This window comes from Ostrea edulis, chromosome 4 (assembly GCF_947568905.1).
Source record: "Ostrea edulis chromosome 4, xbOstEdul1.1, whole genome shotgun sequence".
NCBI lineage: Eukaryota > Metazoa > Mollusca > Bivalvia > Ostreida > Ostreidae > Ostrea > Ostrea edulis.
This window is the reverse complement of record NC_079167.1, coordinates 61,883,364-61,910,272: the sequence shown is the minus strand read 5'-3', so window position 1 is coordinate 61,910,272 and position 26,909 is coordinate 61,883,364. Positions and strand designations below refer to the sequence as shown.

General features: G+C 34.9%; 2 protein-coding genes across 2 annotated transcripts in view; both read right to left on the bottom strand.

Annotated features, from left to right (window-relative positions):
- The window catches only part of LOC125671402 (uncharacterized), a 139,343-nt gene extending 127,462 nt beyond the window's left edge, over positions 1-11,881 (bottom strand). Inside the window, exons 1-14 of the mRNA XM_056163272.1 lie at positions 11,813-11,881; positions 10,082-10,185; positions 9,443-9,723; positions 7,715-7,780; positions 6,472-6,579; positions 6,153-6,260; positions 5,295-5,408; positions 4,339-4,506; positions 3,542-3,647; positions 3,142-3,278; positions 2,853-3,047; positions 2,325-2,453; positions 1,387-1,551; positions 338-549 (exon numbers count right to left, since the gene is read on the bottom strand). Coding sequence (XP_056019247.1) covers positions 338-549; positions 1,387-1,551; positions 2,325-2,453; positions 2,853-3,047; positions 3,142-3,278; positions 3,542-3,647; positions 4,339-4,506; positions 5,295-5,408; positions 6,153-6,260; positions 6,472-6,579; positions 7,715-7,780; positions 9,443-9,723; positions 10,082-10,157 — 1,865 coding nt within the window. The 5' untranslated portion in view covers positions 10,158-10,185; positions 11,813-11,881. The remainder of the gene's footprint in view (positions 1-337; positions 550-1,386; positions 1,552-2,324; positions 2,454-2,852; positions 3,048-3,141; positions 3,279-3,541; positions 3,648-4,338; positions 4,507-5,294; positions 5,409-6,152; positions 6,261-6,471; positions 6,580-7,714; positions 7,781-9,442; positions 9,724-10,081; positions 10,186-11,812) is intronic.
- Positions 11,882-16,302: 4,421 nt separating this feature from the next.
- LOC130046378 (heat shock 70 kDa protein 12A-like) lies at positions 16,303-25,896 on the bottom strand. Its single transcript, XM_056161421.1, has 5 exons — positions 25,884-25,896; positions 25,470-25,765; positions 22,546-22,764; positions 22,059-22,215; positions 16,303-17,676 (listed from the first exon to the last, which is right to left on the bottom strand). Exons 1-5 carry the CDS (start codon positions 25,894-25,896, stop codon positions 16,595-16,597), a joined length of 1,767 nt encoding a protein of 588 aa, XP_056017396.1. The 3' UTR covers positions 16,303-16,594.
- Positions 25,897-26,909: the final 1,013 nt, after the last annotated feature.

Below are 26,909 nucleotides of genomic sequence, written 5' to 3'. Positions count from 1 at the left end.
TGTCTTGGTAAAATACCAAAAATTGCAAATAATAATAAAAAAAATAAAACTGAGAGATCTACCATAATGCAAAATATACTTAAATGCCATAAATCTGTCAATGCAACTTCAGAATGTCTTCTTTCTTTCAACAATTAAACAATAATGTACAGTTGAACTTCATTATCTCGAACAGATATATCGAATACCATGGATATGTCAAAGTGATTCGGAAATCCCAACCACTTTTTCTTTTAAGCATTTTCCCCTCGATATCTTGAATCCTTAGATATTCCAAAGTTTTTCTAGGTCCCATCGAGTTGAAGATAATGCGGTTTGACTGTATATATATATATACCTTCTCTCGGAGATAGGTTGGCCCTGGTCCGTAGCTTGGACTGTCAGAACATAAACTTCGCCGTCTGTTACACTTCCCACACAACTAATGGTAGCTCTTCCTGTTCCTGCATCATTTTGAATGGAGAATTTGGAAAATCCATTGTTGGAGACACTTTGTATGGAATACACAATGTCTCCATTAGCACCAGTATCTGCATCACTTGCTGAAACCTGGAAAGTATTGAAGTTGATATCATTTAAACTATTAAGTATCAAATGCTGATAATCAGAAATTTTAACTATTGTTGCAACTTCATGTATTTATCAGACTTGTAGTATAATTATAATGACCACATATTTACAGTACTACTTAATTTAGATAAATTGAAATTCAGGGGAAAAGTTTGAAATAAATGAAAACGGTATTTTTCATCCATTTTGGAAATTTTTTTTTTCATTTCAATCCCAATTTAATTAACCTGAGCAAACCTGGACCAGCTTAGCTATAGATATATGTACATATCTATTGTTTTGTAAACATACTGTAATAAAATGATGTAAAAATAAGTTAACACCACACATGCTGTATATGTAAGTACAATGAGCCAAAGGAATGATTGGTATCGGAATTAAAAATATTTGCACTACTTTTAAAATCTGGGCATGTTTTCCAAAAGTCATGATAAAACCTAGATCGGCCAATGATCAATAAAAAGTAAGATGCCCCCTCGAATTTAATTGTTATCACAAAAACATCCGATGAAAACGCCCCAGATAAAGATCAGGTTATGGTCACCTATCTATCAGCATGATTACATATTCATTGACCATGCTGATGACTGATGTGAAGTATTTCAATTCACTCAGCAAACTATTCATTTACTGTAAAAAGGCATCATTTCAATGCAAAGCAAAACGGGAAATGTTGCAGGGGAATTATCTTTGTTTTAGAATAAGCAAAAGTTGATTTCAATATTAAGTGGAGCAAGCTGTAATCATAAGGACTACCTATTTACAAATAATAATCATTATTCACAATACCAGTATTGTTTTCCTTTCAGAACTTACATCCACAAGAACTTGGTTGCTAGTACTGTAGTCTCCCTCCACAATTGTGTCCGTGTAATTAGCTGCTCCAAAAACTGGAGAGTTGTCATTCAGATCTCGGACAATAACGGTGACCTGCACGGCCCCACTCCTCGGGATCTGGGTTCCAACCTCAGTTCCAGTCACCTAGATTTTGATGCATAATGTCAGGGCATTCAAATAAGGAGCATGGTGAAGTATCATCCTACCTGTTCTAGTTATATGTATGATGAAATTACAAGTATCACTTTCATCGTTTTAATTATTCAATCAAAGGTAAATTTATCAACATGCATGTGCCCTTTCCAATCTAAGATTAACTACAGAATCTGTCAATTCCTCACGACCTTAATATATCATCACTAGATAATGATTTTGGCTTTTTTAAAATGGAAAACTTATCTCAATGTTGCTAGTAATTGTGTTGCTTATAAACAGATTTTACTGTATTTCTACAAAAACGAATCACAATTCACCTAAGAAATATGCAAAAATAGATTCAACTGATGACATGTTAAAATACATAGTCAGAAACCAATATGCAAATTCTTGTTCATCACACTTGGTCATGTTGGGTTTTTGTTATTGTTGACATTATCATCATGGAAATTTTTATAAATGTCAATTTACATGTGGTAAACATAGGTGCAAAACCTTTTGAAACAAAACATTTATACAAAATCATTGATTTTTTTAAGCCTGCTGCTGAAAGAAAATGGAGGCATGTCCATATGTTTGTGATATTGCACTTAGTAAATATATATCAATATCCCTGTTGTTTAACACTGGTAGTTTTTAAATTTTCTTCAGAATTGGGACCAAATTATACACACTTGGTCCTTTGATTGTGTCACTGATGTTTCTTTACAGCGAATTAAATTCTAGAATAACCACATGATATAGGTGCGCTTCTAACTTACAGTGAAAATGACCGATGGAGTGGACTCGTAGTCAATTGGTGCCGTTGCTTCCACGTATCCCTCACTGTTTACACGGAATAGTCCTGTTCCAGAGACTGTAAAAGTGTATGTTCCCGTTTCGCCTGAAATCTAATTACATCACCACCATTACTCCAAAACTTCATTGTTATTTCGGTTGAGCATCACTGAAGAGACATTATTTGTCGAAATGCGCATCTGGTGCATCAAAATTGGTACCGTATAAGTTTTACATCATGCAAGTTTGCAAAAAATATACTTTTCTGTATACAGTACTGTGAAGTGTGTGTATTTATTTAGAAAAATGCGTATTTTAGCCTTCTATTGGTACTGATGTAAGAAAGGTAACTAATAATAGGGCTAAAATATAAAATTTTCCCCAATATCCATTATCATATAAAATAGATGTGCTATTCATGACTGTGTCTCACAGCACACCAGTGCCATTCTAAATATGCATAAACAAGCACAAATATAAATATTATAGCATAATTATAAATATGTTCTTACTAGATCTGGATCTGTGACAGATATCTTTAATAGATTCGATCCATCATTATTCCTTGGTATTGCTCCCACTGGTGAATTTTCGTTGATGAATCCTTGGAAGGGTACAGTTAGTACTGGATTGTTGTTGTTGGCGGAGTCAACAGTCACTTTTATTGTAGCTCTGTCCGAGTACCTGTTCGTTAGGCCCTCTCTAGCCTATATGCAAAACAGGATAAGAATTGAAATTTCAGTGGATTTGGAAAATATGTACACCAATATTGCACATCAATTAAATAAATATCAAACAAACCTCCAAATAGAGTTCCAGTTCAGGAACTTGGGACCGATCAATAGCTATAATCTGGGTTATGGTAGCCTGGTACTGGGGAGAGCTAGCGACTTGTTGAGTGGTGACTTGGAATCTGTTCTGATACCCAGCTGGTGAAGCTGTCAAGAGATCAAAATTGTAATCAAACATTCTTCCTTTTATGTACATAAAATTGGGAGTTTTTGCATCTGCATATACATGTACACTGTACAACAGCAATTATGCGCTCTTTACATATGTAAAATGAAAGTTATTATTTACCAGTACACCATATATGTAAAATGAAATGATTTTTTGCAATATTATTCAAAATAAAAGTAAATCTGGAAGCCATATATGTAAAATGAAAGTCAAATCTACAATGAAGATACTGTGAACTCACTTAGTTGTAAACTAAATGAAACTGGAGCGTTGAGGGTGTCCCTGTCCTGTGCGGTGATGTTGACAACTTCATTACCAGGAACAGCACTGAATACAAGTTGGCCACCCTACAAATAAATTAAAAGACCCAAGAGTGTAAAACAATTTATACACCAATCACAAGGTGCAAAATGAGACAAAAAGTTTTATTAACACACTGTCTAGAAAATTACATCATCTTCTATATATATTTTGAACCTTAAATTAACATTCCCACTTGACTTTTTCTATATCCTTTACTCTGACCTGACACACTGTTTAATCCAGCACAAATTTGTCTTCCAGAGCATGTCGGCTTAAACAGGTTTTACTGTATAGTAAAAATTGTCTAATCTGACACCTCTCTAATCTGTTCTATTTCACTGTACAGCGGTTTTAGCCCTTATTTTCATCCCCAATTTTCCATGATTAATGTAATCCAACAGATTGTCTAATCCAATCTAACAATTTTTATCTCCCAGTATATGTATCAAATTAGACAGGTTTTCCTGTTTTTTATGTAAAATGTGGTCTCCACAGGAAATTTCTTTACACAATTCCTCAACACTGAATCATCAACAAATATGTTGCTTCACACATGTATATTCCATATTCTAGCAATCAACAACTTTATGTATATTCAAGACTTGTCTAAAGCTTTTTTGTTTCCTTCTTCTAATTTTAAAACACCAGTTTGTGTAAGCAAAGTGAAATGAATTACACTCCCCACACAAATACTGGATGCAAAAACAGAAGAGAAATGTTCCGCACGATACTCACTGATGATCCAGAAGTAATACTGGTTGTATAGGTGGGGTTGAAACAAGCATTGTTAACAGCAAAGCAAGTGGAATACACAAATTTGGGTCTTAAATCATCCACGTCGTTTACAGTGATTGTGATAGTGGTGGTCGTCTGTTTCCTGTCCCCAGGATTACTGGCTTTATCCTGAATGAAAACAATTCATTATATCAATCATAAATCTTGCAAGAAATGCAGAATTCATGTATAATCTAGGGTATTTTCCAAAAATAAATATAATATTGCAATCATAAATAAGTGGCTTTGAAATTTGATGTACATATTTGGTGATTAGGTACATTAGTAGTAATAAAATTAGCAGTCCATGTGTAGGGCCTGGCATATAATTAGCAACCCATGTGTAATCAATTAAATAGCAGTACACATGTAATCATATTATCAACAGTCCATGTATAGTCATAAAATTATAGTACATACACAGTCATATAATCCACAGTCCATGTATAGTCATAAAATTATAGTACATACAGTCATATAATCAACAGTCCATGTATAGTCATAAAATTACAGTACATACAGTCATATAATCAACAGTCCATGAATAGTCATAAAATTATAGTACATACAGTCATATAATCCACAGTCCATGAATAGTCATAAAATTATAGTACATAGTCATATAATCAATAGTAGATGAGTGGTCATTTAATTACACATGTACAATATGTACTCACATAATTAATGGTTTTCTTGAATTACCAAAACAATACTTGTGCACAAAAAATAAATTTAAAAATGGTGGTCTTGGGTCTTGAAATTATTTTTAAAAAACATAAAAAATGCTTTTTCTCATTAGAATTTTAAAATAACATGGCTTGAGAACCAATGCCTTTTTGGGGTTGGTGGGTGGGTGTCTTGGTACAGAAAGTAATGTATCACTCTGAAGAAGCTTTTCCTTGCGCCATGATACTTACAGTTGCAGATATTGTGAGAACATATTGCTGAACAGATTCAAAGTCCAAAAGATCTCTAACAACTATTTCTCCTCTTGAAGTTATAGGAAGTAGAAATTTGGTAGATCCATCATTCTGAAATTGAAAAATACAGCATAATTATCAATACTATGTAAACTCTGTAGTTATGGTGAATTAACAATATCAAAACTAGGTTTGAAGTTATTGTCTTTTTCAAAATGGACTAATAAAATGCTTCCCTAACCACAATTCAAATCAGGGCATAACTGAAATAACTGGACAAGAGGTTAGCTGTCCATGAAAAAATCAGAGAGAGGATGGGTATATCAAATTTTTAGGATAAGCCAAGTTTGAATTCACTTATAAAATTATAAAATTCAATTATATACTCAAAAATTTACTACTGTTTTGTTGGTAATAATCACATTTTGTTTCAATATATCATATTTCTCAGTATCATAATTAAAAGATAACGTTTGTCTCTGTATTGAATATATATCAGGAAATTCCACTCTCTATTATAATTAATTTGTGATAAGGAATAAATCATTCCTCTTTTTGAAATACAGGATAGTCAAGCAAACCTCAGAAATGGTAGAACCTGAAATTTCATATGCCACCTATATTTTAGTCAGGGCCCGATTTTCACCAGACATTGTCTTATAGATAACCCTGTTTACTATACATATAACATCTGTCAAAGTGGTTGGAAGTTTTCTGAAATTTTTTTTTCTTTAAGACTGCTGTAAATCAATGGGAAATAATATAAACTTGTCTCATTCAATACACATTCTAATCAATTAGATTCAAGAATATGTTATCTATTACAATAGATATTATTAAATGATGAACACTCACAATGCTTCCATCTCCTGGAACTATGGCGTAGTCTATTTCTTTGTTGGTTCCCGTATCCAGATCTGTAGCTGATATCCCTGAGTACACCGTAGTCCCTACTGGTGCAGACTGTCCGTAAAAGGAAAGCATTCAAAAATTAGTTTTGCCTTCATTGTACATCACACCATTCATGCTTAAACTTATTTTTGCAGAATCATGAGATTTCTGGAAAAAGCTTGTAAGCAAAATTTGGGAGTTTGGTGTAATTAAAACAATTAAACTGAATTACATGATTTGTACAGGTCACACGACTGAAAATGCAAATGAACAACTGACTCACCTCAGCCACAGCAGCGGTGTAGGGTTCATTGGCAAATATAGGTGCATTGTCATTTATGTCCTTGATCTCCAGTTGCATCAAGAAGAACTTTGACTCAACTGGGTTTTTCTGAAAAAGAGGAATAATAATATATAGAATATAAAGTGCAAGTGTTCAATATTTTCAAAAGTAATCTTTATAAAACCCCTTTTTTGAGAGCATTTCCACTTCAGGCATCATATGCCATTACACTCAAAACCAGCAACACACAGCCAGCCTAAAATTTATGCTTATATTCCCCACTTCAACTGTTAAAACCCCTGTGCAGGTTTGCTTGTTTGGTGATATTAAATCTGAACTAAACTTCACTAAAGAGTTGACAGATTGTAAATATAACAGCATTGCAAAGCTTAGCATTCCCTCGGCAACAGGGTATATTTATTTTATAAAAGGATCGATGCCTATTGCATGAAATATTGTATAGCATTTTTTTTCCTGGATGATAACTCTGCCTCATTTTAGTTAATTATGTTTGATATCATGCTGCCAAATCTTTTAATAGTTAAATAAGAACTCAAATATGATTGCAATGATACATATTTTGAAGGGAAAGATAACTCTGTATGGCAATTGTTTTCATATCAAAGGTACATGTAGCACTCTTCCGCTTGGGAGGTGAATAAAGTACCAGATTTTTTTAATGTCAGTTGTTTCTGATGATGTTTATAACATTTTACAGATAAGTTATTAACACTGCAATACTTTACAGGATGAAACTATGCCATCAACTGAGTGGTGACTGATTATGGTTACTGAAAGATGACTGAATGGCAGCTCTTCCGTCACTAATTATTTCCAGACCTTTCAGTGAATAATCAGTCCACTGAAAGTTTCATTCTGTCCATCCTGTCCTTATCCATTTTCATGTTTAGGAACTACATGTCTGCCAAAATGTATTCCACTAAAATCATATGTATACATGTATATATACCCATGACCTAGAAAATTGCCAAATTTTACATCCATGGAAAAAAACTATTATACAGTATATCTATTAACAAGGCAATAATCTCCATATGCACTATAATATCAAGACATACATTTCAAATGCATTGGCATATGCACACACACACAAAAGAATCTATTTTCATTTTTCTTTCCAATTCTGTTGCAACAGAATAAATCTGAATAATTGATATACTTTCAATCAAAATTGTATTAATGGTTCCAAGTTATGGATGTAGAAAACCACAAAAGTACTCACCCTTGAGACACACTTTATTTCAAATTCTATTGTGTCAAGATCATCACTAGCTGTGAAAGAAGTTCCCTGAATAAAAGAAATAATTATAAGGTTCTATAACACAGCTGATCTCATAACAAAATTCATTACATATATCAAACAGTTATGTAAAAAGGACCATGGGCTAAAATCTCACCTGGGCAATTTTGATCATGCAGAGATCTTACTGGACACTAATAATAGCCCAACAATAACCTGAAATATGCTACTGAGTCCCCAATATTTTCTTGAGAGCTAGTTCTGCAGCTAGGTGCTTGAGTATTATTTTCATAAACTGTAATCAGTGTATATTCCGGTTTTAAAAAAATCTTAATAAATCCCCACAGCAGGGTTTTATACCGCTGTTAGAAGCTATCTATAAGGGGGATTTTTTAGAATACATTTGTGAGCTTCCAGGGGAGGGGGATTATAGCTCGCTCCAATGATAACGCAATGGAGTCATGTGATTTGCTCTTCATCAGCTGAAAAATGATGGGGACTACCCATAATGCTTCCGGAAAAATGTCGCCGTCACTGCGGAATACTTCATTGACAATCCCGTAGATAAAACAAATAAATAGTTGTGAAAGTACCACAAATTATTTTAAATTCCAGACAAGTTTTCCCCATACCTTCGTACATTTTGTTGTGGATAATTGCTTTATTTGAAAGAAAAACAAATTGCAGCTAATATGACGTCATAATGCACTGTTTATATCAACCGCGTTATATTTCCCGCATTAAATGAATATTGCCTCAAGTCATGTTGCAAGATGTTATGGATATTCGCTCGTCTCAACGGTCGCACCGTAAACATATTAGAATCCTTCATTATTACGAGTGGGATAGGGAAATTCCACCTAGGGGACAAGATTCGCAGTCTAGGACGAGGCTTTGCCGAGTCCTAGACAGCAAATCTTGTTCCAGAGGTGGAATTTCCCTATCCCAAACAAGTAAATAATGGAGGATTATTTTTCTCACATTTTACGTACAGTTTAGTGCATAAATTTAGTAAATTATCAAAATCTTTATTTGAACTTCAATGCAAAAACTAATTAAATGGGCAGAAAGAGCATACCCGAAAATGGTTTACACTGTAAGTATAAACTAAAAAACCCAAGGTTGTCCACCAGAAAGCTATACTACATTAAAATTTAAAGATAACAATGCAAAATATTTTTACTTCACTGTGTAACATAAATCTTCAACGTGTAACATAAATCATAGAAAATATATGACGTCACAATCAAATGACGTCGCAGCAGTGTAAGACAGAAAAATCTCACATGGCTGTCTCACATGGCTGTCTCACATGTGTAAAGTCGATCTCACACTGGTGATAATGTGAGAATAAAACATCTCAAAACAGACATCTAAATTGATTACTCATTTTAATTACTTAGAATTATATAGAAAAGATTTTTGTTAAAATCATCATACAATTTTGTGTAGTTTCTACATATTTACCTGAGGAAGGTTAAGTATTCGTTTGTTGTGAAAGGGGGGAAGCTACCCTTTACCGCTACTTTTACCCAGGGCATCATGATTGAATTGAGACAGAAATAATTAGAATTTTCTCCATGCAGGAATATGTTATATATAGGATTCTAGTTCAGAATATGTTGTGTTGGGGTTTTTTTCTAAAAATTTTCATTTTGCTTGTCAATTTTTTGGTTTTAAGTCATATGACTGGTTATATGTAAAACTTACATCTCTGTCAATTGCTTGCTTTAAACGGATGAAAGCTCTGTTTCCAAAAGCTGCACCAGTAACTGGCAGCATTATCAATTCAAACAGTTCATTCAAGTTGACGCTATCTGGTGTGGCTGTTGAGCGAATAATAGTGAGGTTGACCCCTGTATTTAGATCAGTCCCGAGATTAATTCCCTCTATAAATGTGTCCGTTCTGTAGAGTGCAGAATTTGGGTCAAAATCAATGATACTGGATTCAAACACAGAACCAGCGATGTTAGGGCCTGGAGAACTGCATGCTACAAATCAAAAAGTGATCACATTAAATCATTGAATTGACCTCTTAGGTATAGCTGATTTTCATCACAGGCATTTATTTTTCTGATTCATTAAATTTCAAAAGAATACAAAATTGAAAACTTTCCTTTGCCTATATGTTGTGAGTATATCAATTACTTGCATAATATTTACTTATTGTGAATAAGCTGACATACTTTCTATGCATTGTCAAATAATGTCTTGCAAAACTTTTAGGATCAATCGAAAAATTAAAACTTTTGTTTTAAGATGTAAAATATACTACATATTTTGTATGATTCTTTTCATATTTTTTTTTATTTAAATGAAAAGACAAAAAAATGAATAAACATCTCTTACGTTCCTGTGATTTCACAGTGTGTACTGTTAGCACCAGAAATAAAAGAAGAACCAGAATACTGTCCTGATTCCACATCTTCAAATTGGAGGAACTATGTCCTCTTCTGAAAAAAAAAGAAGCAAAATTTCTGTTATAATTTTTTTTTTTTATACATCAAACTGTTGTAATAGTCTCAGTGGCACAGGTCAATCTCTCTCATTTCTACTCAATCTCTCTTGATGTCATCTTATTTACCAACACTCAATTAAAAATTAATGATATCCAATATGCTGATCGGATATGATAAACATATATGATGAAACAGCAGGTACCAACTGTTTAACTTAGAAAGAGTGCAGTAGTTTTGGAATTTCTTGGTGAAGTTTAAAATACTAACTTTGACCAAAATAAATATTGTATCAAATGTAATAATTCAAAGTTATTTAATTCAATGAATTTTTCTAAATGACATGAACATCAAAGTAAGTTCTGTGTGTCAGATTTACCCTCAGGGATGACACATTGATCAAGAAGCTAATGGATGCAAGCAACACACGAAAAATTTATCAACTCACACAACGAATTACCAAACAAAATCTTTTAAAACACGTTTAAACAAATGCAGAGCAGGTGATACAACTATTAATCACAATAATGATACATGTGACTAAGTATATCAGCGGTTACCTAATGTTTAAACTCTACAACTCCGTGCCACCCGAATCCAATACACATCCACTGAAGCATGGATCCAGTGTTTACAGTTAACCTGCCCTACCCATTTCAACTGGTAGAACAACTAATTTTTTTTTCACTTTTGATTAATCATAATCATAAAGATTTAAATCCTGTCATTTAATTTCGGCCTTTGTGAATCACTGAGTTACAGGTATCACTTTCTCCCACTGATTATAACTACATGTACAGAAGTATATACCATACATATCAGTGTTATATAAACCAGCTGACTCTTTAAGCATAAAAATGAAGGGATGTATCTTTAACAGAGAGTGCAGATAAAAATTAAAAACCCGTTTTAAATATATTTACTAAAAATTTAATTTCTATTTCTTCGTGCTAAGAATGACCTTTATTTATATAATCAATGTAATTAATTTGACATTAAAAAAATCCCAATTGGGAAAATTCAAGCAAGATCTCTAAATTTACAGATATGGTTTATCAAATAATTTCCCATCTCATTTTTTTTCTCTCCTTTCTGCATTTTTCTTTTGTATATATACTGATACATGTACTTGCAAAACAGGTTTATATCTTTCACATGGGGTGTATCTTCGATTGATACACATTCCATTGATAAATTTCAATCCTAATTCAAATTTATGTACCTCAATATAATGTTGACTTTAAGTTTTCTTACAATAAACTAAAACTATCACTCTTTTTACTTATGCCGTTGCACAAAGCGGGTGGGTACACATGCATATTCAAACATGCTTGCACCACTCTATTTTAAACCTTCAGTCATGTACCGGTTTAAGAATAAGAAATAAACAAAAGTTGAATTAAACATTTACCTGCAAGTTAAAATCCTGATAAAAAATGAACGCAATCGATCCAATAACGCATGTGATCAGATACTAATTAATCGAAAATTATTTTCCCTCACTGTGCAGTGTTACTGATGTCAAATCAGTGGCCTCTCATGCTCTTCAACGGCGGCTCTGTTTCACCACACCTTGTGAAGTCAGGTATGACAATAATATATTCAATGATTTCAATATGAATACCTTTACACTACTACTATTTTGGAACTCTAATCGACGCATGGCAATCCAGGCGTAGGTTGAAAAACCGGTTCTGCAAGCTTTGAAAGGAGTTCGCCAACTTTGTCTAATTTTAGTAGCCAATGAAATTAAAGGTAAACCCCAAATGACAACATGTTAGTTTCGTATTTTTCATTCATTAATTGAGATATTATAAATATTACCAATCTAATTAAAATTAGATCTTTGATCCGCTCATGCAATCGCTATGAGCGGATCAAAGATCTAATTTTAATTAGATTGAAATATTACCTAATAACAACCTTTTTTTCACAAAAGAGACAACAATTGCATCATTCAATATTTTTTTTAAAAATTATCAACGGTGAATTTGGAGTACCCCAGTCCCACGAGAGAGAGAGAGAGAGAGAGAGAGAGAGAGAGAGAGAGAGAAAACGTGTAAAGTGAGGACTAATTTCAACCAATGGACAGACGTTGTGAGGATAGAATTGTACTATGAGGACAAATAAATGTCCTCACAATTACGTCCTCATTTAAATGTGACCTACAGCATGTGAAAGTTGTAGATACAAAATATTAGCTTAGTGAGGAAAAGTGGTGTGAGGACATGTCCTTACTAATATTTTCTCTCAAAACTCCCCCCCCCCCCCCCCCATAATTTGAAAGAGAGCATTAGATAAACTTTTATAGGTATCACTAAAGCTTTACGTACCTAACATAGTACTTTTTTTGCCTTTAGAATAGAATAGAATATGTTTTATTTCCAGATTAGGGTCCTCTCGGGCATACAGCATGTACATGATTTCAATGTGCAATGTTTATAAAAAAAAAAAAAAATTATGATAAAAAGAAAAGAACAAAACAAGAGCAAAATATGCACTATTAGTATGAGCAATGTTCATACATGAGACATTTTGAACATGATAATACTTATTTGTATTACTAATGTAAGTACCACCGTGTATCCTGATGCAAAACAGTCAGAAATACACACAGAAAAAATATAAGTATATACATGTACATAACAACACCACCTGTAATAATAGTAAAGGTAGTATAAGTACAAATGATTAATAATACATTATTGTATTCTGAACTACAAATTTTGAGAACGGCGAGAGAGAGAGAGAGAGAGAGAGAGAGAGAGAGAGAGAGAGAATCGGAGGAATGTTTAGTACAACCCGAATAAATTTGTTGGAAATAACATACTATCAATCTTCAATGCTACAAGTGATGTACTCTTATATGAATTAATACTATCTAAGTCTGTTTTGAACAATATCAATAAAATGAAACAGCGATGTATGTTAACATTAAAATCAGAAAATTGTCGATATTGAAATCAATTCAACTGTTACGAATGATTAATTGATATATGAAAAGTAATTTTGACCCCCTTCCCCCAAGAAAAAAATAAAACTGATACCAGTATAACCTCATAGACATATATATATATATATATATATATATATATATATATATATGCCCTGTGGGCCACAACAGTTTCGGTCCACTCCGCTCCACATAAACAATACTATAGTAAACATGGGAAGGTGGCTTTCTGATCTACTTTTCCCCACAACACCCCCTAACCCCTTAACTTGGGAAGATGTCGATCTTAGAAGTTCTTTCTAATATTGTGTATAAACCTCTTTCTTTTTTTTTCTTTGTGGTTAATGTCCAGTGAGAATGGTAATTTTTAAATCACTATTTTTAAAACAAGAAATAGGCCTAGAGCATTTTATAACCTTATAAAGAACCAGACAAATATAAAAGACTAATAATGTTAATACTTAAGTACAAGTGCGCATGCTACAGGTTCCCTTTGTACGTATATCAATCACAGGTACATGTCTTATAAGCATTTACCGTATACAGATAATCCCTAATTACGTTAATCTTCTGAAGTCAGTTTATTTCTATTTTTTATGTCAACATGTTACTACTATCAATTTGGACTTCTTCTTTTGTTGTATGTTGCTCTTCGTTGTATGCCCTCAGGGGTTTCAATAAATCTATTCTATTTCATTCTAAACCTTATCATATCTGGTTTTTGGCAGGGAGTTCACCTCTTCTTTATTTCCATACAACTTTTCCAAGTTTATCTTCCTTCTTTCCTTAGTCATTTCAGTCTTCACCCCCCCCCCTTTTTTTGGGCACCTGTCCCGCTCCATTGTTGTATGTTGTCTGGACCCTTTTATATGCGTCATAAAGTTTCTTCTGGGTGGAGCTTTAGTGATTCTTTGAGTTTTTCGTCTATGCGGATTGCGAGTATATATACAGAAAAGGCATGTCAGGTTTTAGTCTTTATTGACATGTGGGTACCTATTTACAATCCAATCTAACTGAAGTGTCTACCGTTAGCATAATGTAAGTGGGTCTTTACTTAGAGGGCATTGTAAACCGTAATATAATCCAATACCAACCTACTTAACAAGTTTTCAAAAGTAATATTGTACGCCCGAAAATTCTTTGAAAATGTTACACCTTTTCGTATGCAATTAAAGAACCATCGATTCAAAACCAAAATGGGAAGAGGGGTGGTAACTGGTGACAGTATCACTACTACCATCCCTGAATAGTCTTTTACACATGTGAACTTGACACGCCCACCGGCCGCTGAATAAGTAAATTTCATTCAAGTCGGCACTATATATACTGCATTCAAATAAATCAACCAATCTGTCTTGAACATGCACTGCTGCAAGATACGTACATACTGTGGTAATGAAAGGTAAATCACTTAATGTTTGTCAAATGATATCAATGAGATATGTATCTATTTATCTTGGGAAGCGCTGCTATTGATTTTCCCCAAAATTAAAGATGGAATGTTTATGCATGTGGTTATGCTTACAGCGATCTGTACTATGATCGTACGATAAAACGAAGATATGTCACTCATAGTACAACGTATCTTCATTGTGTACGGGCCTTCTCAGTCCTACAATCATAGTGTACAGGCCTTTTTAGTTCTACATTCATAGTGTACTGGCCTTCTCGTTCTTATATTCTATCGTCTAGTGTACGGGCCTTCTTGTTCTTATATTCTATCGTCAGAGTTTACGGGCCTTCTTGTTTTTATATTCTATCATCATAGTTTACGGGCCTTCTTGTTCTTATTACAATCTCAGATACTCCATCACTAAATCGGGAGGAACGTGTGTAATCTTTCTATAGAACAGAAAACTGTAAATTTCATTTACTAACGCATTGGATAAGTTACTCGACGACAAACTTTTGAGGTTATTTATACCTTAAGAAGAAAATACCATGACTGAACTTTACAAGTCTTTTGTTGTAATTTTGATATTATAAATTAATTCTTTTGTTTACACAGAAACAATGACCGAAACATTGTATGAAAGTAAACAATTTACTGAGGAGATATATTTAAAAAAAATTTTATTTTTTTTTAATTTTTTTTTTTTTATAAAATTCGATTGGTGGTTTCTTTCTTGGCACTCAGATTTATTCCTCTTCATTTCTAACGTTGTCCCGCATTTTAATCACAGTTCTTTAAATAAATAAATAAAGTTTTACGTCCTAATGTAAATGCCTCTTTAAAGAATCTGGAGACGGAATAGTGTTGGCTTTTTCCTCTTCCTGTGAAAAGTGCATCCACCACATTTATCGCAAATATTGTGAGAATACGATAGATTGCTAAATAAAATTCTGGAATTGAGTGCTACCTTAACTCGATGTTTCTTCCATTTCGACCAGCTTACATTTGCAGACAGAATATATTTCCTAAACAAAGATACCGAGTTCAACTACAAATACATTATAGAAAGTTTCAGAGTTACATGTATCATGACGGGGAACCCCTCTCAACCCATTCTCCTTAGTGCCATGAAGCCACACCCAGGATCTTCCAAACTTGACCGGTTTCAAGTGCTTCCAAGTCTTATACTCCGCTTCCTGGCATTCGTCCTTTCAACATGGGTTCTGGCAACAAAAATCAAAATGCCTTTTGCATTGCAGGGCTTAAAGTGTTATGAGAGGCAAGGACTAGATGCTTATTCAATAGGCATGTAGAAGCATGGGGACTCACTTTTTAGATATCCTTCATTTACCGTTAATTCTACAATGTAAAGGAAGATCAATTGGCTGAATCCTCATCCACTGTTTGATAGTTATATTGAATGGCAACAATGCATGCAATTTTCACCTGATGAATTGAACCTACGTAGTAAAGGATGAGTCTCAGTCACGGGTAGGACAGGATTTTGTCATATCGTCTTAAGCAAAGGTCACAGTGACCTGACTTTAAAGTGCAGTCCACCCTCTTCCCAAGATGCATCAGCTGAAAAAGGTTGATGATTCTAGGTCTCGTAGAAATTTAAGTTACGAGCCGGACACATAGCGGGACGGACGTTCACGACCACCATACTACAATACGTCCCCTCTACAGACAGGTGTGTAAAAATCATTTTCAATGAAATGTCTAGTGATGTGGAGAAGGGAAGCTGGAAAAGAAAAACCACAAACGGTATATTTTACCACCCGATTTATTTCACATAGAACACATACAACTGAATGCTCCGAATCAATGAATCCTAACAGTACATGTACCTAGTGTAAGTATACTACGAACACGATTCTAGTCTTACACAGGTGGAAAAAAAAACGTTTGAAAAATTTGGGCAGTCCACATTGCGAGTTAGTACTACCTTGAATATGTTTAGTTTCGACCCCCCCCCCTTAAATCAGAACAAAAACTCGCCCTTTCTACGACACGTGACTCTCCATCACCTAATAATATTCATATTGAATGTTGTATTTCTAATCAGTCTCATTTGAAGGTTCTTCTAAAAGATCTAACTGTACTTCGTAGGACCTTCCAGAATATATATCTTTAGCTTGAATTTGCAATTCTGTTTCGCCAAATATCATACTTTCTTCTAATTCGATCGATGCGCCATCTGGGAGATCCGGCAGGGGAATAACCAAGACGCCCAATCGATGACATCCAGGGTCGTCCACGAATTTGGGATCTTTGCTGTCGGAGATGTATATCGCACACTCCAGTTTTTTCTCTTTTGGGTTTAAGGCTTGAAAAATTTGTGATTTCTGATATCCAACCGTTAGATGTTGTCCCTTGGTAATGTATGGGAAGAAAACGTCTTTACATCTAGCTTTACCGTTCACTTCAACTTTTTTGCTTTCGGGATGTTTGGTTGCATTGAATGCGGGCCAGCTTTGGATACCATACGTATATCGAGCTGTTCGTCTTGATATTGCATCGGGAATGTGTCCAAAATAAACTGCGCCTTTTAATACAGAAATACCGGCATCTTCTGGAACAACAAGGCGTTTCATCTTGAAAGACTCTCTCACTGACTTTTGGACCACTTCGCATTCGGCAAAACCCCCAACCATTAGAATAGTTTCAACATTTCCCATATCACTATCGAATAATATTGTCCTTATATGGTCTTTAATTTTCTTGATTGTGCTTTCAAAGAAACGAAGAAAATCTTCATTTTTCCATTTCAACTTCCAGTTCTCGAAAGTGACTTTTCCTGCATGCGGAGACATTTCAATGGCTTTCTCCAAAGATTTTCGTGATTTGTCTTTCTTAACAATATTCACAAGACCCAAAGGTACGGATAGATGTGTATTGCCTTCTTTTCCAGGCTTAGCAGATCTCTTTTTGAATTCAAAGTTCCTCATTAGTTCTAAATAATCATCGAAACAGGCATTCTTTAACTCCTGCATAGATTTTTCTCCAATAATTTCCTGAATATACTTCTCAAATTCGTCATCTACAGATTTTCCTCCCCAAGGTCCACCACTGGCTTCCCGCATTTCCTCCAAAGATCCGTCATCAACTTTATGATGCACTGTTATATCTGCGGTGCCACCTATAAAATATTCATATTGGTGATCACACAGTGAAGATGCTCTATGGTACACATATAAAAATATAAACAGTAAAAGGATTAAACACATTGTTTTCATAAACAAAAGCCTCATGGGCCATTATATTCATATGAGTCTTGTTTGCTTCAACTCCTTATCTACCCCTCTCCCCATCCATGTATTCTAAAAATGTCTTGTGGTTGTCTGGGGATTTGCTTCTTACTTTTTATGCCCCCCCCCCCTCCTGAGATTTTGATTTTGGTACCAAAGAAAGACCTTGTTACAAGAAATACACGTGTGAAATATGAAAGCCATATCACTAACCATTCCAAAGTTATGACCAAAGTTAAAGGTTTTTCAAAAGTAGGTCATACTCCAAGGTCCAGGCCATAAGGTAAAAGAATCTATTGCGTAAAAAGTGAAAAGGAATATACATGTGAAATTTGAAAGCTCTATCACTGTACCCTTGTGATTCTTAGGAACAAGATACCCACCCTCCATGATGGGAGCATGACTTGAACAGGTTTGAATCTGCACAATCAGCTAATGCTTCCATATTGATATGACTAGTCATGGCCCTGCTATTCTTGAGAAGAAATTTTTTGGATAGTAAACATACCCTAGCATTAGGCATTAAGTATGCTATTGGTTATGATCCACTAAAAAAAAATGGGACACCATCTTTTTTGCCATGATGTTTCCCTAAATATTCCTATGTAAAACTTTGATCCCCTATTGTGGCCCCTGGGGGTAGAGTAGGGCAACAAAAGGGGATCAATTTTTACATGGGAATATATAGGGAACATCTTTAAAAATCTTCTTCTCAAGAAAGTTCAAATTTACATGAAATTTTAAGCTTCCTGATATAGTGTAAATTCAAGTTTGTCAAAATCATGGCCCCCAAGGGTAAGGTGGGGCTATAATAGGGGATTAATTTGCCTATAAAATTTTGGTCTGGTAAAATGTGATTTGGTCCAGTAATATCTCAACTATTACTGGACCAAATGTCCAGTATGTACCAGAAGACCTTGGGAAGTACTGATTTTGATCCCAAATTGTGGTCTCATCTTACCCATGGGGATCATGATTTGAACAAACATGAATCTACATTACGTCAGGAAGCTTTCCTGTAAATGTCCAGTGACTTTTAAATGATCCCATTATATTTTTGCCTTTTCTTGATTATCTCCCCTTTGAAGGGGGTATAGCTTAGTCTGCACAAACTTTAATCTCCTTACCGACAGACTGGACGACAAAAGGTGATCAGAAAACTCACCTGAGCTTTCAGTTCAGGTGAGCTAACAAGTGTATGGGATAGGGAAACTATATCAGATATTTTTTGTGAATAGTTCCAGCCCTGTTTTAAAGCAATACATATAGTTTCATATTTTACATCATATTACAGTTGTATATAATTTTAAGTCTGAATAACCACTTCAAACTTCACTAGAGATTGTTTATATGAAAAACAAATGTCTCCCCAAATTGGAAGTGCTCCATATGAAACCCCTCCCCTTAATGTACTGCATGGTAAGGAGGAGAAAGCATGAGCAGGAACATTGACATGAACTCCAATAAGTGTTCACAAACTATTTTAAATCCTCCACCCCTCAGATCCACTATAACTTTCAGGATAACCATTGGATCCTCCTGTCCGAACAATATGCATATCAGCAAATGGCGTGGAAGTATTGTACAAAGGCTATTGAACCGCCTCGGTGGCCGAGAGGTTAGAGCGTTCACCTCGCATGCGGTAGGCCGGGGTTCAAATCCTGGCCACGGCAGACCTAAGTCGTTAAAATAGATAGTGACAGTTCCATCGCCAAACGCTCAGCATCAGGTGTGAATGTCACGGGTCCTCGAAGATGACCTTAAAAACGGATGTCTCGTGTCACAGTAGGTGTGGCATGTTAAAGAACCCTCACTGCTCAATGGCCGTAATGTTCTATGCTACCTGTCCCAACACCCTGCACAGAATTTTCTTTTCTTTTTTTTTTCTTTTCTATCCGCAAAGGTAACCAAATCCACGTGTTTTTCACATGTGTGTAAACAGCCTGAGTGCACTCCAAGAAGTAGCATCAGTTACCAACATCAAATAGTTCCTTAGTAAACTACAATTACCCAGAATTTCCTAATCGGGATGCAAACATTGAGAGAAAAGAATAAAAGGAAATCAATCTAATTAGAATTAGATCTTCCATCTGCTCCCCGGTTTTCGATACGTCGCGTCCATCGAAAACTGGGGAGCGGATGGAAGATCTAATTCTAATTAGATTGAAAATCAAATGAGAAAATTGCGTATGTAAGAAAAATTCTTTTAAATATGTGAAACTAAAAACACTAAGTTCATCTTGATTTTGATTGGACAATTACATGTACCAGTGTGATTCCTTAATATCCACAGTATGACAAAGGGGAATTACACATTCTTTCAATGTTCTATTAAAAGAATTCAACTTCTTAAATGTACAAACGACATTTAAGGGAAACAGATATTATTTTAATTCCAGTCACTTTCCTTATAATGTATTTTTCACATGGGTAAAAGAGTAGGACAAAATTCGTAAATATCGATCAAATATGGAAGACCCGTGCAACGTACACCAAACGCAAAATATATTTTAAAAAGAATTCATGAAAAAAACAACAACAAAAACTGTTGACTATATGCATAGGTAATAGCTCACATTGATTCTCTTTGTGCCAAAATTCGCACATTTTCGGCAATAATTGGTAATGATAGGTTACAAAAACATGGTCTAGCCTAATTCTTAATTCCACGGTTAAAACTAAACACACTTATCTTTTATTTTATAGATTTCTTTCTATTCCGTTTAGGGTCAGATAGTTTGAAGTAGTTCTTTTTTGCCTTCCAAAACGTTCATAAACGTCGACGTCATGACGTTATGTGCGGTTTTTTTGTTAGAAACAACGCTATACTTAACAAACGCTTACAAGAAAACGACAAGAGACATAGGGAAAAATTAATATGTTCTGACAATGACATATTGTGGACATCTTACTGTATGTGTTTAATTTGATCAAATTTGTAGACAGGACCGATTTTGCTTCCTAACGTACCTAGCTCTTTGAAGCCCTTCACCGGTCTTAGTGACGTCTCCATATGAGTGAAAAATTCTCGAGTGAAATGTTAAGCAAGATTCAATCAATCAATCAATCAAGTCTATTGGATAAACCATATAAGAGAAAAGGTGTTCATGAGCTATTAAACATCCTCCACCTCTGTTAGATCCACTATCACTTTTAGGGAAATAATTGGATCCTACTGTCTCAACAATATGCACATCTACATATGGCAATGAAGCAGTGTACAAAGTTTCAAATCTAACAGATAAGGCATATAAGAGGAGAGGTGTTCACAAGTTATTAATACATCCTCCACCCCTCTTAGATCCACCATAACTTTTAGGAAAATAATTCAATCCCCTTGTCCCAACAATATGAACATCTACAAATAGTAATGAAGCATTGTACAAAGTTTCAAGTCTATCTCATAAGCTATATATTATGGAAGGAAAAGTATTAACAAGATTTTGTGACAGACAGACGAATGGACAGAAAGTACCAAAACAATGACTCCCCCTGGAAGAGGGGAGACATAATGACATCTCTTTTAGCAACACTGTAAAGACAGAGGTGTATTTATCAAATGGAAAGATCAGGACAAAAACTTGTTAAATATTGGGTTTACTGTCAAGGCCAAATTTGCCACTATGTCGGACTTGGCTAAGACTGGGACCATGGTGTTGTTTTTCAATCACATACATCTGTGTGACATTTTGTTGAATTCTTAATAAAGTAAATTTTGAAGGCAATATAATAACTCAGATACCGGTAAAGTACTAAACCCGGTTTACCGTTATTTAGAAATGTTACTGGGTGATATGACTCTGCTGTAGATTTTGTTTTTTATTAATAATCTGATGATAGACTTTTAATCATCAGTTGATAAGGCTACTAGGGATGTATAATTGATGACTGCACATACCCCAGTTAAAAAAAGTCACAAATACATCACAAATTAGATCTTGACAATTTTGTAACATACAATTTCCCAGTATATTTTGTCTTTTGCAGTATGCTAATGATTAATACATACATGTACTTTTCTATTAATTTGAAAATTTATGCCATTTCAATGGACTGCGGTTTTCAGCCAACAACCTAGATGCAATAATGTAACCCTTTCTGATTTTCTTTTATTCTTACGTTTTCAGGATAGGAGCCCATTCCCCCTCCCCCCCCAAAAAAACAAATTTTAAAAAATCGGAGAGGGCTACATTACTGCAGCTACCGACAACCCTGTGAGCATGTAATATAAAATCCAGAACAGACTGGGCACATGAATCTCAGATATACAAACCTCCTAAATCAGCAACTAAATACTTGGTCCCAACAGCAAGCTCCCCAAGATACTTGGAAGTGGACAGGTTGAGGTTTTTTGCTGGTAAATACTGGCAATGAATGGATGCAGCCTCCGGTTCCAAGACAATGGTCAAGGAAGATTTCTCAATACCAGCCTGCAACAGCGAGAAGTATAAATAGGAATGTGATCAATCCGAAGTGGGTTTCATGGAATAAAAGAAGTGTTTAAAAATAAAAAGATTGACATTTTATCTGCAAACAAATAAATTAAGTTTTAAAAAATTTCCCCTCCAGTTCTTACAGTGACTAACGATGATTACACTGAACAAATATTTAATCCACGTAAATCAAATATGTACAATACAGATTTCTCCCAAGGAATATTTGTGTTAAACATTTGTTCTGCCAACAAATTGGAGTACCGTCTGTAAATGATTAAAGTGCAGATAACCCTGTGTCAAATTGTTTCAGTCCATGCTTCCTACCTCTCGCGCAGCTTCCCTCATAAATTGCTTCGATCGATCATCCCAAATAGCTGGAACAGTGATAACATACTCCACATCCGATTCCTTTAAATCCGGGTAGCTGTTTTTCAAAGTTTTCATCAAGTCCCCCACAAGATATTTTATTGAGAGTTCAAAAACTTTTATAGCTTCAATTTCTTTACCTGTGGCATCTTTCAGTTTTGTTTTTCGACTGATTGCCTAGTAGAATGAAAAATTAAAGCATGAGCATTAATTATCGTCATAATTATTATAAGATTATACAGACAACCACATATGATTATTTCACTCAACTTGTGTTACATGTACATGCATTGGTCTTGATTTGCAGTAGTTATCTAAATAATTCTTGCTAGATTAAGTATCCACCATTTTTCCAATGGGGAAAACAAACAAGAGGCCCATGGGCCACATCGCTCACCTGAGTCACCTTGGCCCATATCTGAAGACTTTCCATATATATTTGCATGTAAAACCTTGGTCCCTATTATGGCCCAAACTACCCTTTGCAAACTTGAATCTACACTATGTCAGAAAGCTTTCATGTAAATGTCAACTACTTTGGCCCAATGGTTCTTTTAAAGCTTTTTTCTATATTTGTATGTAAAACTTTGACCCCCCCCCACTTGTGGCCCCATCCTACCCCCCGGGGACCATGATTTGAACAAACTTGAATCTGCACTATGTCAGAAAGTTTTCTTGTAAATATCAGCTTTTCTGACTCAGTGGTTATTGAGAAAAAGATTTTAACTATATATTTGTATGTAAAACTTTGATCCCCCTTGTGGCCCCATCCTAACCCCGGAGCCCATGATTTGAAGAAACTTGAATCTGCACTACGTCAGAAAGTTTTCATGTAAAAATCAACTTTTCTGGCTCAGTGGTTCTTGAGAAGATTTTTCCTACATATTTGTATGTAAAACTTTGATCCCCTATTGTGGCCCCATCCAACCCCCGGAGCCCATGATTTGAACAAACTTGAATCTGCATTATGTCAGGAAGCTTTCATGTAAATCTCAGTTTTTCTGGCTTAGTGGTTCTTGAGAAGAAGATTTTTAAAGTTTTTCCCTATATATTTGTATGTAAAACTTTGATCCCCCCTTGGGGCCCCATCTTATCCCCGGGGGCCATGATTTGAACAAACTTGAATCTGCACCATGTCAGAAAGTTTTCATGTAAAAATCAGCTTTACTGGCTTAGTGGTTCTTGAGAAGATTTTAAAAGATTTTTCCTATATATTTGTATGTAAAACTTTGATACCCTATTGTGGCCCCATCCAACCCCAGGGGCCCATGATTTGAACAAACTTGAATCTGCATTATGTCAGGAAGTTTTCATGTAAATCTCAGCTTTTCTGGCTTAGTGGTTCTTGAGAAGAAGATTTTTAAAGTTTTTCCCTATATATTTGTGTGCAAAACTTTGATCCCCCCTTGTGGCCCCATCCTATCCCCGGGGGCCATGATTTGAACAAACTTGAATCTGCACTATGTCAGGAAATTTTCATGTAAAAATCAGCTTTTCTGACTCAGTGGTTCTTGAGAAGAATATTTTTAAAGATTTTTCCTATATATTTGTATGTAAATCTTTGATCCCCTATTGTGGCCCCATCCAACCCCCGGGCCCATGATTTGAACAAACTTGAATCTGCATTATGTCAGGAAGCTTTCATGTAAATCTCAGCTTTTCTGGCTTAGTGGTTCTTGAGAAGAAGATTTTTAAAGTTTTTCCCTATATATTTGTGTGTAAAACTTTGATCCACCCCTTGGGGCCCCATCTTATCCCCGGAGGCCATGATTTGAACAAACTTGAATTTGCACTATGTCAGAAAGTTTTCATGTAAAAATCAGCTTTTCTGGCTTAGTGGTTCTTGAGAAGAATATTTTTAAAGATTTTTCCTATATATTTGTATGTAAAACTTTGATCCCCTATTGTGGCCCCATCCAACCCCAGGGGCCCATGATTTGAACAAACTTGAATCTGCATTATGTCAGGAAGCTTTCATGTAAATCTCAGTTTTTCTGGCTTAGTGGTTCTTGAGAAGAAGATTTTTAAAGTTTTTCCCTATATATTTGTATGTAAAACTTTGATCCCCCCTTGGGGTCCCATCCAACCCCAGGGGCCCATGATTTGAACAAACTTGAATCTGCAATATGTCAGGAAGCTTTCAGGTAAATTTCAGCTCTTCTGGCCCAGTGGTTCTTGAGAAGAAGATTTTTAAATGACCCCACCCTATTTTTGCATTTTTGTGATTATCTCCCCTTTGAAAGGGACATGACCCTTCATTTGAACAAACTTGAAAGCCCTTCACCCAAGGATGCTTTTGGCCAAGTTAGGTTGAAATTGGCCCAGTGGTTCTGGAGAAGAAGTCGAAAATGTGAAAAGTTTACAGACAGACGGACAGACAGACAGACGGACAGACAGACAGACGGACGCCGGACAAAATGTAATCAGAATAGCTCACTTGAACCTTCGGTTCAGGTGAGCTAAAAATTACACTTAACTACTAACTAGCATCATAGTTAACTACTAACTAGCATCATAGTTCAGATATCAATATTTATATTTCCAATGTTCTGGCTTTAATATCTAAAATTACAACTTGTAAACATAGCCATTTCCTCATGAACGTGCCGCATTAATAAACAATGCCCATATCAATTTTGATAATACAGTATGTCTATTGTAACTGTTGGGAATTCTGACAGAAATAAAAGTAAAAATGTAAATATAAGACTAATTTCATTTTAGTCCATTTCAGTTTCCGTTATTGTATATTTCAAGTCAGGATATGTTAGAAAAATGAACAAAATTACAAATACACCTGTTATTTGCATATCAGTCGTGAGTACATCTATAACTCATAGCAGTGTTAATATAAAAATACAAATAAGTATTTTGGAACTTGCTTTTTCAGAATGAAGTATCATTTTAAATCGATGAAAGAAATAATAATCCTCGTGTTCTTCATCTCGAGCCAAGTCTAAATACTGGTCCTCTGCCTCATATCCAAACGCCTGGAATTCCTTGTCTGAATTCAGCAGTAGAGCTGTCGGTGTCTTCAAAGTGACGACCTTCCCTCCAGTCCAGTTACTGGTCAAAACTTTGGACCAATCGGATGTGGCGGAAAATGCATAACCAGGGTAAGTAGTTCCAAAATCAATGGCTGCAACGAAGAGCTTTCTGCATTTCGATCTCACAGAACCTGAAAATTTTAATCATGACATATACATATGGTTGTACATGTTTTAACATATTGTTTCAACATTTGCATGAAATGAAATGGAAAGCTTTGGAGGTGTAGTAGCACACTTGATATCTACCACCTTTCCACATTATTTAAATTGGGTTCGTGTAGCATTATAGATTCATTCATTTATATCACATTGTTTATTGAACTATATACTTATAATAAAGTAAAGCCAAGAGGTTGTTATATATGAATCAAGACTATTTTCAGAATCTGACTGCACCTGTCATGGGATCAGAGGCCCATGACATTTATCCACATCAGAAGAAGTACACAAAGTGTATAATGATTATCAAAATACATTTATAAGTGTACTTGACAAACACGCTCCAGTAAAAAATAGACAACCAAGAAACAATCCACTTCCATGTATGAATAGTTAGTTAAGATGAGCCATATACAAAAAACATATGTATTATTCCCAATACACAAAAAACAGAAATTCTAAAACTTGGGAAAAATTCAGAAGGCAGCGAAATTTGGTAACAAAATTGAAAAAGAACTCGATGAAAACCTATTTTCTTGAACGCTGCACGGGTGGGGCCAAAAATTTCAATTTTTGGAAAACTGTTAAACCGTTCTTCTCTAAAAAATGTAATTCTGGGGATCAAAATATACTTTTGTGTGAAAATGATAAATAATAAATGATACACATATAGTTTCTGAAAAGTTTAATACTTTTTTCTCTACCGTTGCAGATAAAATTGGGGAAGGCATTGTATATGACCCTAATACTCACCCTAGTATAGTGGAAATAAACAAGAGGCCCAAGGGCCTGGAATCGCTCTTCTGATAAATTGTACAACCCCACCATTTCTATTCTTAGCCTCTTAGTATTCTAAATCTTTAGTTAAATCCTAAGAATTCAAAAAAAGTAGGTCAATGTGACCTACTTTTTGGTTTACACATTTTGAGAACCCAAGAAATATCAACTGACAAAGTTTGATGATTTTAAGCCAATTAGTATCTGAATATTGAAATATAGCTGTCAAATTCCAATCGTAGGTCATGGTGACCTACTTTTTGGTCAGCGAACTCCGAACATGCAAGACCCATCAACTGACAAAGTTTGATGACTGTAGGTCAAATAGTATCTGAA